Source organism: Dermochelys coriacea, chromosome 2 (genome assembly GCF_009764565.3).
Source record: "Dermochelys coriacea isolate rDerCor1 chromosome 2, rDerCor1.pri.v4, whole genome shotgun sequence".
Lineage (NCBI taxonomy): Eukaryota > Metazoa > Chordata > Testudines > Dermochelyidae > Dermochelys > Dermochelys coriacea.
This window is the reverse complement of record NC_050069.1, coordinates 42,476,901-42,494,658: the sequence shown is the minus strand read 5'-3', so window position 1 is coordinate 42,494,658 and position 17,758 is coordinate 42,476,901. Positions and strand designations below refer to the sequence as shown.

Sequence of the window (17,758 nt, the reverse complement as noted above, 5' to 3'; positions counted from 1 at the left end):
TCTATTAGGATAAGTAGGAAACGTTTTTCATTTCTAATGACTCTTTATCTTCCTTTCATCTTCCTTCTATTGCTTTGAAGAGCTTTTTTTCAAACTTTACAGCCCTAATTTTAATAAGTGTTCTACAAGAGAAACAATGAACTAGAAAACCCTCTTTTTACTTTCTCTTCTTTGTACAGGAGACAGGGAGAGGATTTTTATCAAATACTTATCTGCCACAATCTGATTCCAATAAAATAAAATAATTTATTTTTATGTTTCTATTTATTCCAATAAAATTTTTATGATTTATAATGAACTAACAACTTTCAGATTTACAAACTCAACGTATTTGGAACAGAAGTATCTAGTACAGTGGTGGGCAACCTGTAGCCCGCTGGCCCCATGCAGCCCATCAGGGTAATCCACTCGTGGGCTGCGAGATAGTTAATTTGTTTACATCCACGGTCCGCAGTTCCCATTGGCCGGGAACAGCGAACTGCGTCCACTGGGAGCTGCGGGCGGCTGTCCCTTTGGACTGTCGATGTAAACAAATGTCTCATGGCTGCAGGTTGCTCACCACTGATCTAGTACATAGATTGTTAATCACTAGTTTTAGATGTGTTCCAGGTAATTCAATAACCAAACTGGGCTCCAATGATCATTGGCTTGTAATATGTTTAATTATTTAGGCCACGGGGTTTTGTAACATATATCCTTGGAATATAAACGTAAGTGGGGGTAACAACTGATGGATGAAATCACAATCGGGGTTTAATAAGCATTTTCTGTGGCTTCAGGGCTAGATTAAAGACCTGATAAAAGGAACATCCTTGCCAAGTATAGTTGCCAAGTATATTTAATAGTTCTGGAAATGTTGTTGCATATAAGTGACATGTCTATTGTGTAGCCTGGGATCAATGTAGGGTGCAAAGTGCACCTGTCACAAATAAGTGTCATGGACCCACAGGATCTGGGCTATGCCTCAGCTTTTAAACAGTCCCTTGGAACAGCTCTTTCAGTGTGGCAGGATTCCAAGGAGTCCCACTTCTCCTTCAGGGTAGGACTTGTAGCCTTATTGCTTCTTAGACTGGAGTCTCTGGATCAGCCGGCTTCACTCTGAGCTCTACTCAGCAAGCCCAGTTGAGACAGACTCCTGGCAGAGACTTGCAGGCTCTTCAAGGACTAATGCATCCAAGCAAGTGTTTGGAGTGAGACCCAAACAGTGCTTTCAAAACAGTAGGATTTATTAGTCAGCTGGAATACACAGCATTGGAAGTCCTTAGGTTAGCATTGAGAAAGAAAGGTTAAAGCATAGCCCATTCTGGTTAAGCCAGAGCAAACCACCAGCCAAGTTGTAGGGCAGTGGTTCTCAAACTTTTTTTCCGCGGACCTCTTGAAAATTGCTGAGGGTTTCAACGGACCACTTAATGATCTTTCCAAATGTTGTCTGTACCGTTAGCTAACCATTGTAAAGCGTTTTGGATAAAAGTGCTATATTAAAAAAAATCCTTAATAATTCAGGTTTTTGTGCTCTCTTGCCCCCGCTGCGGCAGCCCTCAAGCTGGGACTGGGAAGGTGGGGGGGAGCCTCTGCCTCTCTGTCCTCCACCGCAGCACCCCCCAACCTGGGGCTGGGAAAGACTGGGTGGTCTCCCCTGCCACAGCAGCCACAGAGCTGAGGCTGGGAAGGAGGGCTGTCTCCCCCTCAGCCGCAGCCCTGGAGCTGGGGAAAGTCGTCTCTTTCTCTGGCCACTGCAGCCCTGCATGTCCCAAATTCCCCCCACCCTCACTTCTCACCCCCACAGCTCCCTCCCAGCTACCCTCTATTCCTCCCCAAGGCCACTACCTCGCTTTACATGTGCGTCTTCTCCAGGGTCCAGGCACCTAATTAGTGGAGCCATGTCTGTGCATTCTCTCATGTGCGGCTGCCATGGTGTGCACCTTAGAGGGAACTATCCCCAGACCACCTGAATGGAGCTTGTGGACCACTGATGGTCCACAGACCACAGTTTTGAGAACCTCTGCTGTAGTGAATTCCATGTCAAGCTCTGTCTCTCTGTGACTTCTTTAGTCAGTCCCAGATGAGAGTTGCAAACTTCTGCCAGAGCCCAAGCAGCTCTATCCTCTCCTGGTCATAGCTCAGTCCTTTATTCCCCAGGCCGGCCCATGCTGTGTTCACAACCCCCCCGGCTGGTGCTTCCCACTGTTAAGTTCATTCATTAGTCATTTGAGCTTGCATTGTGTCTCGGGTCTCTGTGTTGATCTAGGTCAGTTTCAACTAATTCTTTAACCACTCTATTCATTCCACCCAGATGAATGGACGGACACACAAGCGCGCACACATATGTCTCTTAGTCCACCCTGAGAGCAAACTTAGTCCTTCTCTCCCCCCCACTCCATTGAATAGCAATGTAATGTATAGAGGGAAACTGCGGTGCACATGGGATCCTAAAAAATATTACAGAAAATGTCCACTTCACAAACAAGTTATTTATTCATGCAGCTATTTCGTTAATTAAGAAGATGAGTTGGTGCAGTGCATGCACACAAGCTTTGAACTTTACTTAATATAGACAAATATAAGTGAAATAATAAAAAAAAATAGATAAGTATAAGAATAAGATAAGTACAATAAAATGGTTTTCTGGATTGTTCATACTTACTGTGTGTACTTACCACTTTATGGAGACCACTAGAAACAAAGATGGAAGTAAAATTAAGAAGAGATCACCCCCAAGAGGAAGGTGCTGGGCCAGGTTCCTACCTGGTGGTTCTGTGTCACCATCCCAGTATCACAGCTGGTCTTGACAACCTTTTTATACACCTCTTCCCATTCCACCCACATACAGCTGGGATCAGAACCGATCAAGTCAAGTCACAGCCCTGTATTGAGATCTGGTATTCTGGGAAGTGTTACGGTTGACCATAATTATGTTTCTGACCATTAACCAAACCTTTGTCAGTCCCTTTTCTACTAGTACACCAAAGCAGGCAGTGAGTTCTTCTTGCAAAAAAGCCCCTAAAAAATCTGCTTGTTTGTGGTTTGCCTGTTTATCACCAGATGCATTTTGAAACAAACATAAAATACGTATTGCTAAATTTTATTACCTTAAGTCAAGTTCATCATTCTGTAACTTGTGGTCAAGCAACATGCCCATGCTATCTTATAGCAACTGCCAGCTTCTACTAGGCCCTTAACACTTAATGCTTAAGACCTATAGCCAAACCTATTTTTCATACATACATCTTGATTCTTCTACTTGCTTTTATAGCGTCAATAATTTCCATTATTATTTCTGTAAGCCTGATTAGCAGATAGATTATATTTTACCCAAAATTGCAAACCCTCCTAGATCAGGTCGGGGTCAACAATTGTTTCAAATATTAGCCAAGGAAATAGTTACTACAAAGGCCAAACTTTTAAAGAACTAGTGAGATTTGGATTGTACAACTCTGCAATAAGAGGCCTTCACTGCATGAAACAAAACTGTGAGATGATTGCTGCTTCTGCACTTGACATTCATTTTGGTCACATGAAGTATCTAAGGCATATCAGACCCTGGAAAAATTATTTTAGCTTTAAGGATAAGTTCTATTTTCACTAAGTCTAACCTTGATGTTAGTTGCTATACTTTTTTTGCTAGATATTGAAATTTAAAAATGTTTTCTGTGTTTGAATTCTGAGCATGATGCATATAACTATATAGGTAGCTATGTGATCAGAGGTAACCATTTATGTTATGGTGGTCTAGTGAGTGACCCTATCCCGCTCTGTATTTCCTCTTCCTACAAATAGCCAGTCCACTTTTAGAAAATCTGATGCACCGTGTTCCCTTGACTTGAGATCCTAGGGCCCCAGAGTTAACACTAGGGTAATGTCCTGCCAAAGTTTTATATTAGAGAAGAATTGTTTGAGTGGGAAACAATAGCTGGATCAAGAATCTCTTTCCTCATCCAAAACAAGTGCAGGCCCATTCATCACAGAATTTGATGTAAACTAGTTGGGACTCCCTGAAACCTAAAGCTTTTTGTACAGTGTGTAGTATTATTACAGGAAACCATTTTTTTCTTTGAGTGAGCTGGTTCAGAACCAGTACTTACAAAAGCTTACTTGTTAAGTTATTGGTGCTCATCCACAAACACTTGAATATCAAGGTGCTTATAATAGTCCTTGGTGAGTTAGGTGGCCCAGTGATTAGTGTACTTAGTATCTCCTTCTGGTGGGTCCTGGTCCTCTATTCAGAAGTGTGGTGGATAGGCTGTGTGAGCCCCTCCTGTCACGGGGACAGTGGTAGGGGAGCCCAGTTCCACCCACTCCACCTCTCTGGCCACTGAAAGTGCCCTCTGAGTTACACTCCCAGGGTCACTTCCCATCGCTGCTTTTCTCTCCTCGCTTTCAGTCCCAGATAATGTGAAGAAGAAAAACAAAAGGTAACCAAACTGTCAGCCACAGCCGCGCTCAGCAAATTGCCTTACTTCCTCAGGGAAGCTTCTCCGGTGCTCTTGTCAGGAGCCTTCAGGGCAGGTGTGTCCTCCTCCCCAGCCGCCCCACTTCTGAGCATGACTGCTCCTTTTTCAACCTAGTTGGCGCATGCTCTGCAGGGCTGAAGGGGTGGGGCTACCTGGGCCCAGTTCTGTCCTTTAACCCTGTCTGGCCTGGGGTGGGGTTTGTATACCCTGCCACAATGCTGAGTATTTATAAGGTGCTTTAGATTGGCATTTCTAGCACTAGCAGAATAAAATATAATGAAGTTAAAATTGCTGCTTAATACTATCTTGCTTTTTTCGATCTTCTCTGCATTCAGAGGGTATAAAGCGTTAGCTTCTAGCTGTACTAGTCCTCAAAATATTGGCAGCCAAAATATTATTCCAGGAGGTGGGGGAAGCCATATGGTAATTAGAATATTTGGTTGGCAAAGCACTCAAATGTTTGGATGTTTTATATAACATTGGATGGGGTCTGCAAAATTGGGCAGGAAATCTCATCAGAATAAGCTTTCGTGATTGACTTACAGTATTTCCTGCTTCCAGTGAGGCTAGAAGCATTAGCAGAACAGCTTTTCTTGCAGAATTAAACTACTTTTGCTTCTGATTCCAGCCAGAACCAGGAAATGAAGTGGGGAATAAAAAATGAAAAATAAGTTACCCATGCTTTTTCTAACATTAAAAGTTCTGGGCACAAGTTTGGGTTGTTTGTTTCTTATTTTATACAAACCAATTCCCATCCTCTCTAGTGTTGTGTTTGTGTTTCTCACCAGTTTGTTTTGAAAAGAAACCAATTTGTATGGCAACATTTGCCATGTAATAAAGTTACAGGTAAATCTTTAAGTATTCTCAGTTTGATGCTGTTGGATTTTTGCACTTTCTGATTTTTTATTTTATTTTTTTTAAATAATATTGCGTATATTTTCTGCTGCAGAATTAGTTGCTGCTTAGTCTTAGTCATAGTCATTGGCAGCACTTTCTTTTGAAATATGCTGCCACTTTTCTCTAAGATCGAAGAATGGTCTTTTATGCACGGTGGCTTCTGTCTATGGACAGCTGGATTATCACTCAAGCTGTCCCTAGCAGGAGCCAGAACAGGCAGGATACGCTGATGGTTTTTCAAGATGCTTTGAAGCTTGGATGAGCTGAACCTTCCATTGTTTCTCATCCTCCTTTCTGCTAATCATTCTCCATTCTGCTACTCACACTATCGAATGTTGTCATTCGTTACATTGTGCTGCATGGTTTTTGTATTTCATAGTATGGTATGGCTGAAAAATCAAAAAGAAAGGCATATGAAAACGGATCTGTTCCTCTTCGGCAATCATATCAGTAGCAGGTTGTGTGTCTGTCTTGTGACAGAGACTCGTTCCTTTATATGAAATGCAGCTTCAACTGATTCTTACTTCTCCCTCCCCCCCCCCCACCCTGTCATCTAGGATAATGGAAGTCTGGTGACTTTCCCAGAGACATCTTGCAGCAAAGGAACTCCTTGTGGTTGTAGGACATACTGTTTCCTCCAACTTATATACTTGGCTGGTGCAGCTTTAAGTAAATGCCATTTAATTAAAGTGGCTGCTGAGAATGGGTCTTCTACAAGCCATATTTAAGCACAAATTAATTTGCAAATTCTACAGATAAAAGTTGCAATCCATGGTTCTTGTTTGAGTCCAGTACGACTCCTCTCCTCCTTCCTGGAAGAAAAATAAGATAGCACTCTTCTAGCCTAGATCCTCCAGAAGAATTGTCAGGTAGCTCTAGTGCCTCTGAACATTCATCAGAGGATATGCTTCCTGATGTAGAGTTTACCTTAATAAGCCCATCTAGTAAAAAGAATCCTGAGAAGAGCTAGATTGGCTCACATTCTCAAATTTTAGGTGCATTTTCATCCTGGAAAGAGTAAGCACAGAGGCCAAGGTTTTCGATTCCTCCTACTCTAAAAGGATCTTTGTGCCATGTCAGGCTGGCCTTTGCACTTTCCTCTTGGAGGCAGATTTTGATATTTTAGCTCAAACTGAAGAACAATTTGTAACGAAGTAGGTAACCGTGCCAAAAGGGTGTTTGGTAGAATGGAAGGAGAATCAGTTGCCAAAAGTGTCCTTAAATTAAATAATAAAACTCCAAAATGTGTGCTTCACAGTTTTCCAGAAACAGGCCTGGAAAAATTTGTACTAGAATATTAAAAGATTTTTGGCTTCCAAAGCAGAATAGAAAAGCACAGCAGCGTGCCTGCTTTTTGCTTTCTGTTACTCAGTAGTTCAAGAGGGATCAATCAAGTACTTTTGGACTCAAATGGCTAGATAATTATCGTTAGGCCTAAAATAAACGCCAAAAGAAAATGTTAGGGCGCAGACTGGAGCAATAGACTCTGGAATTAAACTACATGACTTAGGTTTACATTACGCCTTTGTGCATAATACTTTCCACTGATTCACAGTGAGATGTAATTTTAGTTTGTAATTGGCAATCAACATTTTGCTTCCTTTCTGTTTTTGCATCTTCACAGAAGCGCTAGTAGTATTAGCAGTAAGCAACTTTTCTAAATGATCAAAAAAGCTCTTTTGCTAGCACAAACAGCTGTGAACAAAGTGGTGGAAATGTTTCACAATCTGGGGTTTATAATCAACCTAAAGAAAGTTACTGGTACTTTGTTTCATCATCAAAGCCATTTTACCACTTGATCAGTTTGGTGAGGAGACGTTACATCTAAGATTGGAAAAGATAATGAAAGTTGATGGAAGACCTCAAGAAAACTGAGACAATGGGTATTCTGACAGAGCCAGTATTTAAGAAAGACATGCTACTTAAGGAATCAGAGCCTCTTGTCTGAGCATAATTCTGTAGGCACAGTTCTTGTCTAACCACAAATATCATAATGCTCCATGAACAACACTGTCTTACTCAGTATTTCTAGGTGCAATTCATCTTGCAGACTTTAACCTGTCTTTCTAACTGGAAACCTTTCTAACTTAGGGACGTTGTGGAATCTCCATCATTGGAAGTTTTTAAGAACAGGTTAGACAGACACCTATCAGGAATGGTCTAGTTATTACGTAGTCCTGCCTTGAGTACAGGAGACTGGACTAGATGATCTATTGAGGTCTCTTCCAATCCTACACTTCTACAATTCTGGGAATAGATATAGTGTACCATCAGCTTTGGAAATAAGAATAAAAGTGAGGAAAACATTGCATTATATAAGTAGCTACCTTTTTAATGGTTCGTTCTTACCTATTTTCCAGAGAGCAGAGTTGACCTCTGATAAAGACCTGTATCTCGACAACAGCTCTGTTGAAGAAGCATCAGGTGTCTATCCAATTGACGACGACGATTATTCTTCTGGGTCTGGCTCAGGTAAGACATGTCTCTTTACATTTTTTTCGTCTCATTGTAACATGTTTTTCTTCTTCAGTAAGTACAAGAATGTCTGTCTAAACCTGAAAGCTATTCATCACCTTGAAATTATTGCTTTAGTTGGGAGTCCAGGGCAGTTGGCTCTGTACATTGTGCTGAGCATCTCTCCAGATTTATCCCCTATATCTTAACTTCATGCTCTTATGCTTTTACTACTCAGTTTGTTCAATAGCTATATCATTTTACTGAATTTCCCTGTATCTCGTCTATAATATGCTGAGCTTTCTAGAGTTTAGAAAGTAGAGATCTGGACAGGTGTTCTCTCCCCCATGGGCAGATTTGAATCCTAATTGGGTATCCTAATTTTTGATATTAAATGTTTGTAGCAGGATACTAGTTTAATCCAGTCTTATTTTTCTTGTACCCACACACACATTCAGATAAATATTGTTAATAAATCTATTTACGTCTTTTTAATAGAAGTCTAGATATTGCCAAACAAATCTGATAGCTTTTTCTGATGTAATTTCATCAATTTAGTGGATAGAAGAAATGCAATGAATATATTTATATTTGGATATCAATTAAGGTGTTCTACATAGTGACACTTACCCAATTTCTTTACAAGTTGATTTAAGTGACAACTATATAAATTACATCACATGAACTGGAGACTGGTTGAAAGGCCAGCAACAGAGTGGTTATCCAAGTGGGAAATGTGTCAGGTGGGGTACCATGGAGATCAGTTTTGGGGACCCATGTCATTCATATTCTTCAGCACAGTAAGGTCCACAAATCTGACAGTGGGTCTTCAGCCTATTGGCTATTTTAGCGCCAGAACTCATACTTGTCGAGCGCTGGCCAAGAATGGTGCCTCTCCTGCCGAAGAGCCTGCTGGTCTTGTTCTCTTTCCAAAGCTACAGTTGAGATAGACAGGCCTTCCTGATCTAGAGCTTCTAGGATTTTTAGGAAAAAAAAAGTATTGGATTCACACTAAAACAAAACCTAAATGTTACATTGGTACATTTTATCTGTTAATTTAGTTGGACCTGAACTAAACTTTTTGCCTTGCTTTTGGGGTTGAGCCGCTTAATGCCTGCTTTCCCTGTCTTCCTGAAGCACTGTGGTAGCATATGGCCGTGCTTGATCATGGCTGGCAAACAAACTAACGGAAAACCTGGTCCTCTTGAACTCTTTCCAGAGAGTATGCATGGATAGAGCTCTACTGCTTACATTGCTGGGGAGAAGTTTCCCCTCACACAAATCTTGGCCCAGCCCAGTAATATACCTGGTGGTGTGTGAGAGCAGCTTATAGTGCCATTCGTGGTGCAGAGAGGGAAGTACGTAGTACATACACTGATTCCATGGTAGGCAGTAAACTTTCCTGGAGAATATCCATTGCTAATTCAAGATACAAATGAAATCAGATTTCCTTTTTTTTTTTTTTTTTAAACACGGATCTTCTTCCTTTATCTTTCTGTTGTCCTGGTGAGTTGTAGGGTGAACGGTCAACTCTAGTTATACGCTTTCATTCTTCTCAACAGCATAGATACAGTAAGTGGCTGTTTACCCTTTGTACCTGATCCAGACTCAGCTAAAGAAAGAACTTTGCTTAATCACAATTGCTACTGCAGTAGCCAGTCGACCTTGAAATTTCTGCAGTTTCTTTCTTTGATGTTCATGCTCACGGGTTGCTAGGACAGGCAACTTTTAAAAAGAGAATATTTTAGGAAGTCTAATTTGGTTCAGTATTTGCTTCAACCTATGTGACTATTTTCATGACAGTATTAAAAACTGCCTCTCCTTTTCTGCCCCATTTTTGCAAGTAGAAATAATTGGGTGCATAAATAAAATGTAGATGTCTAAGTATTTGATTGCTCCTGCAAACATCTAAAATCTACTAGTGATGATTTCTCCTTATAAAGTTGCAGGTACAGACTAACAGGTCTGTTTTGAGGCCTTTTGGACAGATGTAATCAGATGTGGGCAAGGAAAATTATATTGTATGAATTACATTTGCATTACAGAGAGACTGTGTGGCCAGAAGAGCTCTGTGTAAGCTCAAAGAGTGTCTCTTTCACCAACAGAAGATGGTCCAATAAAAGATTCTATCTCACCCACCATGTCTCTCTAATATCCTGGGACCAACATGGCTTCAACAGTACTGCAAACCATTTTTAATATAATATAAATATCATATAAAATATAAATATTTTAATAAGTAGCATGTTATTAAAGATAAGTAGTCCAAAAATTACAGAGAAGAAAGTAAGTACTAATACTAGAAAACACTAAGGAAAGCTGCCCTGTGCTGGTTCATTATATGGGGAAAGTTTATTAGAGTCCACGTTTTACTGAAATCCTCAGTAAATCAAAAACCAGCCACTTAGCTGTGTGCACACACACTATTATACCTGTAACTAATAACGTATCATCTGTATGTAATGTTTTAAAGACTTTAGTGAAGACCAGTCAAATGGCTGTGTGCACTGACTGGCATGTGTCTTGCTCCCTGATTCAGCAGAGGCTAGTACTTAGGAGGTTGCTATTTCCTCTCTTCACCCTCAGCGTGCAGCAGGGCAGAATTTCAGTGCATGGTTCCCATGCTCAGCTTCACAGATTGCAGCCTAGCAGATCAGTGCTGAAAGACCAGGGCATAGTCATTCTGATTCCTCTGAGCATGCATATACACCTTCCCCTAACCCCTTGTCCTTACTAGACAGATCTATGCAACCCACATCAGCGCTGGATGGGCAAGACCCTTTCCTGGACCAATGGGGGCCAAGTCCAGAAAATACCTAGTGAGCTCCAGATCAGCTAGCTCCTGAATTGCTACTTCTAAACCTGTCCTACTATGGATTCTGGTAGGGCAGCATGCTCCTCTGAAAACCACAAGGACAGATCCCCTTCAATTGATCAACCCAAGAAGAGTGGACTTCAGGGACTGAAATGGGTACCACTGGAGGCCTGAAGGAGCACAATACTGGACTTCCAATATTGTCTGAATATAATTACCTCCGTTACTGACATCTCATTTGTCACCATGTGCTATAGCACCATCACATTTGGTGTTGACTACTTGGGCATTATTAACCTCTGCACCACTTATTTTAGCACGCTGTCTCTTTTCTGAGCTCATACACAGTACCAGGGGATCTGCAGATTACAACAGAATTGAAGTTGCTGTTGCTATCCATGGTGCTGAAAAGTTCTTTGAGTAGTGGCCCTATGGATACTCCATTTCGGCTGCGCATGCATGCCGTGCAGTTTTAATCGGAGATTTTCAGTGGCAGTGCCTGTTCAGCCCATGCATGCACTCTGCGCATCCTCATGCGCTGCACTGAAGTTATGTAAGGCTGTGCAGGTAAATTGCCCTCTGTTCGTTTTCAGCCACCTTGGCCTGAGGTGGAATATTCAGTATAACTGCTTTTGTCAGTCAAGCTTGCCTGGGCTAGTATGTTAGTGTTAGAGTTTAGATTAGTTTAGTGTTTTATAGTTAGTGTTAGTTTTTATAGAGCATTATTTTTGAGGATTTTTTTTTTGTCCTTTCAATTCTGTCCCCACCCCCTTCATGGGGAAGTATGCCAAGATCACCGGGATTGAAATGTTTCTTCCTCAGCTTCCTACATCCTCAGCTTAACATTCCCTTAGACCTTCTAAAGGAAAAACTTTAGAGATCTCTGAAAGGGGCTCTAAGAAAAGGAACTCTGGATCGCCTCATAAAGAACCCTCACCAAACATACTGAAATCTCCTCATAAGTTGACCATCTCTGAGCCTTTGGGTTCTCAGCCCAGTACCCATTGAGTCTCCAGGCTTCCCTGGGACTGATGGCACAGCCAAGTCTCTGGGCGCCTCTAAAAGCCATGGTTCCAGCCACACTCTGGTAGCTAAAACATCTTTGATACTGTCAGGACATGATCAAGGCATTAGGGAGAGACAGTCTGCTCTCAGCAAACCAGTACTGACAGACACACTCCAGCCTCCAGTACCCAACATAGTGGGGCCCTTGGTACCTCAGAGAGCTAAGTGGCCACCTCAGCCTATTTTTGCCTCAAAGCATATCATCTGCTTCCTCTTCCATTTATTGCCTGCCTAAATAGACCTTCACCTTGATACCATTAGTTCATCTGGTACCACCGGAACGTAGGTACTCTGAGGACCTATCTGTGCCAGAGGAACTGGAGTCTCCCCTATTGAGGGGTACTAAGCCCTTTTTGGTACTGAGATCTGCACAATTACCAGAACTGAACCTTTCTCTACTACTGCCTGATTCACCACCATTTTCCGGTGAAGCTCCTCCTGTGGATGATGATGAGGAGCACCTCTCTCAAATATCTGATTAGGGTTCTCCTGTTCTTCTCTTTCTTTGTAGATGTCAGAGTGATGCTTGCAGGAGACATTATGAAGGCCTTCCTCGGTGTATGAGCAGCCATAGATGGCACCCCTTATTCCATGTGGTTCCTCTTAGTGACCATATTGTAAACAATTCTCTAGAGATTCTAGCCTCGCTTGCTGGAACTGCAGAGATTGACAGTCCCCTTCCCATCTCTTTCTCCTCAGTTACCTGAACAGTAGGAGTAAACATTCGAGGAGCCGGAGCTCAGGCTGCAGACTGATATCTCATCTGCCCCTGAAGATGCTGTCATGACTCTCCCACTCTCCCTGCTAATGACTTTAAGCAGTTCAAGACTTGGTGAAACAGGTGTCAGATTCTTTACAGATACCCTTTGAAGAGGTCAAGGAGTCATAGCACAAGCTGCTGGATATTTTACAGGCAGCATTGTCTGCTCAAATTACCCTGCCCATTTAATGAGGCACTTTTGGATCCTGCCAAGACTAGCTGGCAAATTCCAGCAATGGTACCACACACTTATCAGTGGGCTGATAAAAATACTGTATCCCAATCAAGGATTCTGAATTATTTTCCCATCCTTCTCCTAACTTATTGGTCATTGAAGTTGCCAATGAACATGGAAGGCAGCATCACACTTAGACAATGCTGTATGACACAGACCAAAAATGCCTTGACCTTTTTGGACATAAGAGCTACTCCTTAGTGACCCTGCAGTTTAGGATTGCTAATTACTGGGCTCTAATGGGATAGTATAATCACACCAACTGCTCTTAAGTTTCAGTCATTTATTGAACACCTTCTAACTGAGCATCACAAGCATTTTCAGACCATTATAGCAGAGTGCTAGCTGCTCACTAGAATGTTCTTACTGGCTTCTATGGATGCTGCTGATACTGCCACTTGTTCCATCTCCATGCCAGTTGTCATGCAGTGGGCATCTTTGGTCCAGGTCTCTGTGTTCCCCAGGGCAATCCAAAAGTACAGTTGAGTACCTTCCCTTTGATAGCTTGAAACTCTTTGTGGCCAAGTCTCTACATACATTGAAGGACTCCAAGGCCACCTTGAAACCTTTGGGATCTACAGAGCTGTAAACAAACTGAGATATAGTAGATCCCAAACAGCCCAGAGATTTCCGCCCCCCCCCAATCCAGTTCCCTGTGTGTCAAAGATGTACAGAGCCCCTAAGGAAAAAAACTAGATTCCAGAGAAAGAGACCAACCCCTATATCTGGCCTAACCACACAGCCTTCATCATTGTCAAAACGCCAGTTTTGATAGGCTGGTCGAGGGTCTGAATTGTCTTTACTTTTTGGGCTTCCAGGTGCAACAGTTCTCCACCTTCCTTCCTTCTTGAACAAATTACTACTGAGTCTTGGAGATTATAAAATCAGGCTACTCCATTCTTTTTACCTCCCTTCGTCCACCCCATCCATTTCCCTGTCCGTCTTCAGGGACCCCTCTTACAATCACTTGTTGACACAGGAAATCAAATCCCTTTTGTGCTCAGGAACTTCAGAATCAGTTCCTGCTCAGCACAGGGAAAGGGATCTTACTCCAGGTATTTCCCGATCCTAAAGATGAATGGAGGGTGGAGACCTGTTTTTAGAGCTAAACAACTTTATGAGAGCACAAAAGTTCAGGATGCTCACTTTTGCAGCTGTAGTCCCTTCATTGGAGCTAGGGGCTTGGTTTTCAGCCCTTGATCTGCAGGACGCGTATTTCCATATCGTAATTCACCCATCTCTGATATGATTCCTTCATTTTGTGATAGGCCAGGATCAGTTCCAATACTGGGTTCTCCCATTTGGGCTTACCTCTGCTCTGAGAGTATTTTCTAAAGTCTGGGCAGTGGTCACCACCTCTCTTCGTGCAGTGGTGATAGTCTTTACATACTTCAACAATTGGCTGACGAAGGAACAGTCTTATGACAAGGTACTTTCAACTATACTGACAGCCGTGACCCAATTCCTCTGGCTAGGTCTCAACCTCAAAATTGAGAAGTCTATATTGCCTCCTGTGCAGAGAATAGAATCCATAGAGGCATCCCTAGATGCTATAACAGCCAGGGCCTACCTTCCCATGGACAGGTTCATGACACTATCAGACTCTCATCTGAGGATTCAAATGAGCCCACAGACCTTTGTGAGAAAATGTCTCCAACATTTGGAGTACATGACAACTTGCAGCTTTGTAACAAGTCATGCAAGGTTGTGCCTTCATTGTTTCCATGGGTGACCAAAAACAGTCTATCTACTGAACAAGTCTAGACAGAACAGTCTAGACAGACAGTTTTCATATGAAAGATTCCCTCTACTGGTGAAAGGATTCTTGCAACATCTGTGCAGGCATCCCCTTTATTCATCCACCCCCGACCATTACCATAACAGATGCATCTTCATTGGGCTGAAGGTGGGGGGACACATACAGGGACTCTGACTGTTCAGAGCAGACTTTTGGCCCAAGTCTGCACATCAGCCTTATGAAGCTCAGGGCAGGCAGGAATGTCTTCACTTTCTTGCTTTAATCAAGGGCAACTCTATCAAAATTATGACAGATGACATAGCTTGCATGTTTTACATAAATTGACAAGAGGCAGCAATATTCCATTCTCTTAGTGCTGAAGCCATACAGCTATGGAATTGATGCATAGTCGATCATATCCTCATTTCAGCAAGACATTTTCCAGGCATTCAGAACATCAGTGCTGACTCTCTCCGCAGGTGATTTGCCAAGTATTATGAGTGGGAGGTGGATTCTTGGACTTTCAGCCATATATTTGTGACCTTGAGGTTTCCAGAGGTGAACCTCTTCACCACCATCACCAACAAGAAGTTTTGTTCAAGGAGTGAAAGGGCCTTCACAGGCGAGAAGATGCCTTCCTCTTACTTTGGATGAAAGGACTTTTATATACATTTCTCCCAGTGCCCCTAACACTAAAGGTGGTGAACAAGATGAGAAATGACAGACCTCAGGCTTCCTGCTCCCATAGAGCCCTGCACATTGGGGTCCAGAGGGCTAGCAGGCTTCCTGCTGGAGCTGCAGACCCTGAAATGCTGGCAGGCTTCCAGTGGATAATCTGCTTGTGTTTTGGCAAAATTTTCATTGCATCTGTAATAGATTTGGCAACATATTTCACTACAGCAACTCCAGCATTTTCCAACCAGTTCTAAAACCCACCCCGTGCCAAGTTCCCTTGAAGCAGCTCAAGAAGGAAACAAAGTTGACACCAAAAGATAAAGAGCTGAAAAGCCCTGGCAGCAAGAGTGGTCCATCAGCTAGTTTCAGATTTAGAATTGCTAGCTACCAAGCGCTCTTTGCAAGGTATGAGTATCTCAACTGGCAGAAAAGCTGAGTTTGCCGACAGGCTGCCTCAAGAGCCTGAGGAGTTCAAATCCTTGATTTCTGAGGGGCAGTAGACAGCTAAAATGTGTCTGCAGGCCTCCTTAGATGCACTGTGTGGTTCATAGCAACCTTCATTGTCCTGAGGAGAACATCCTGGCATCAGGTATCTGATTGAAGACCTCCCCTTTGAGGACTCTGAACTTTTTTTTAACTGAAAGATGGATGACTCTCTTCACTCATTGAAGGACTCCCAGGCTATTCTGCATTCACAAGGAGTATTTATAGCAGCTCTTAGAAGGAAGCAGGGAAGACCTTCATGTTCTAGGCAGAGACCATCCCCCCAGTACTTTCTACCACTAGAGGTCCACCGAGCCTCCGAAGAGATGGCGGTGCTTTCAAAGGAGAAGACCTCAGGCCTCTACATCAGTGATCTCTCATGCTGTGATCACTTCCAAGCACCCCTTTTGTCAGGCTGGTTGAGGGTTGAGCTACTACCAGTCTACAGAACCTTCACTTCTCCTTCCGTCCCTCCCCCCATTTGGGCACCACCTCTGTTTCTTTCAGGAAGTGTGGAACTTCTGGGTTCTAGAGAGTCTCTGTGGGAAACTCTCTTTAGTTTCATACCCTCCCCTCCTGCTTCCCTGTCTGTATTCAGAGGTCCCTCTCTCACAAGAGACTTTGCTTCAAGAAGTGGAATTCCTTCTCACTTTAAGGGCAGTAGAGGAAGTTCCACTATAATATGGGAGGGATTCCCATACAGTTTCTATTTCAACTATTTCCTAATCCCAAAGAAAAAGGGGGATGGTGCCCTATCCCAGACTTGTGGAAACTTGATGCCTTTTTTTGTTGCTTCAGGTTCAAAATGGTAACCTTTGCCTCCAGAATTCCATCGTTAACATACAGGACTGGTTTGCAATTCTCAATCTGCAAGATACTTACTTCCATGTCTCTGTCCATGCTGTTCACAGGAAGTCCCTGAGGTTACTGGTGGGACAAGCACATTATCACCACACAAGGTACTACCCTTTGGAGTATCAACTACATCAGGAGTTTTCATCAAATACCTAGTAATGGTGGTAGCTAATAGTGTATCAATATCTTCACAATTGGCTGATTTGAGGAAAGTCACCTTAGCAAGTGGAGGTTCTGGTCATCAAATTTTCAGACTCTTCAAGTTAGGGCTGAAGATCTACACAGAGAAATCTTTTTACCCTTGTAACGCTGGGCCAATGAAGGTTAAACAGTCAGCAAGCTGGCTGACCTGTAAAGAAACCCTTAAGAACATATCAAAATGATATTGCAGTGGTAAACAGGGCCATTTCTTGTAGATTAGAATCTTTAACATGTTTGCCTGTATTGTTCGAGAATCAAAGAGTAAGTGCTAAATATGTCTTTTTACCTACATCCTGTTAGAAATCTAATAATGTGATCTAATTAGCCTATAGATGCTAAATCCTGTTTCTGTCTTGTAATGCTTCATTACTGTATTCTATTGACTCGGAGATCAAAAGGGGATATTATTTATATGGAACTTGTGGTGTCAGAATATTATTGTCCTAATCTCTCCTGGAAGCTTGTAATTCCCCATAGTAAACTACTTGTGAACTGTCTTAATAGTTTGAATGGCTATTGTTAACTGTATTGTTTGAGAAAGAACCCATTGAATAGAGATCAAACTGTAGGTTCACTTTCATCAAAGCCCACGTGGTGGAGTTACCTGTGAGCACCCAGCTTGCTTCAACTGTAAAGGAAGCTTTTGGCATGATCCTTTTCATCTCAGGTCATCTTAAACTTTATCAGGGAAGGTCTAAACCCTAAAAACTGAGGCCTCCAGGTGAACCCTAGATCACCTTAGAATTCTCATGGAAAAACTTTAACAAACTCTGTACCTGCCCAGTATTGTACTGTTAATTCAGACAAGTAGTCCTCACAAGTATCCTAACATTCATTCCATAAGTAAAATCAGGAAATAGTCCTCCAGTTAAACATGAAAGTTCACTCCTTAGGAGCACTGACAGTCTCAAAGCCAAAGAGTCGTGTTTCCTGTATTGAGACCTGCTAAACAGCAACTAGGTAATCAAATTGTGCATATTGACCATCCAATCTTAGTCTATGTCCCTTTCTCTTGGCAGAAGTCTTCTTCCTTTCTCCCTAGTACTATGGCCTGGAGAAGATATTTTTATATAATTTGCCTTGTTTTGGGTGTCCATATTTAAAGGATAATCCTGCTTCCCACCCTGGA

General features: G+C 42.3%; 1 protein-coding gene across 3 annotated transcripts in view; it reads left to right on the top strand.

The window, feature by feature from the left end:
- Nucleotides 1-17,758, top strand: part of SDC2 (syndecan 2) — a 100,979-nt gene that overhangs the window by 76,187 nt on the left and 7,034 nt on the right. For 2 of the 3 annotated variants that reach the window (XM_038391671.2, XM_043507566.1), the window contains exon 2: nt 7,709-7,820. In XM_038391671.2, coding sequence (XP_038247599.1) covers nt 7,709-7,820 — 112 coding nt within the window. Of the gene's footprint in view, nt 1-2,874; nt 2,880-7,708; nt 7,821-17,758 lie in introns of all 3 variants that reach the window. The other variant, XM_043507564.1, reaches the window with a different exon arrangement.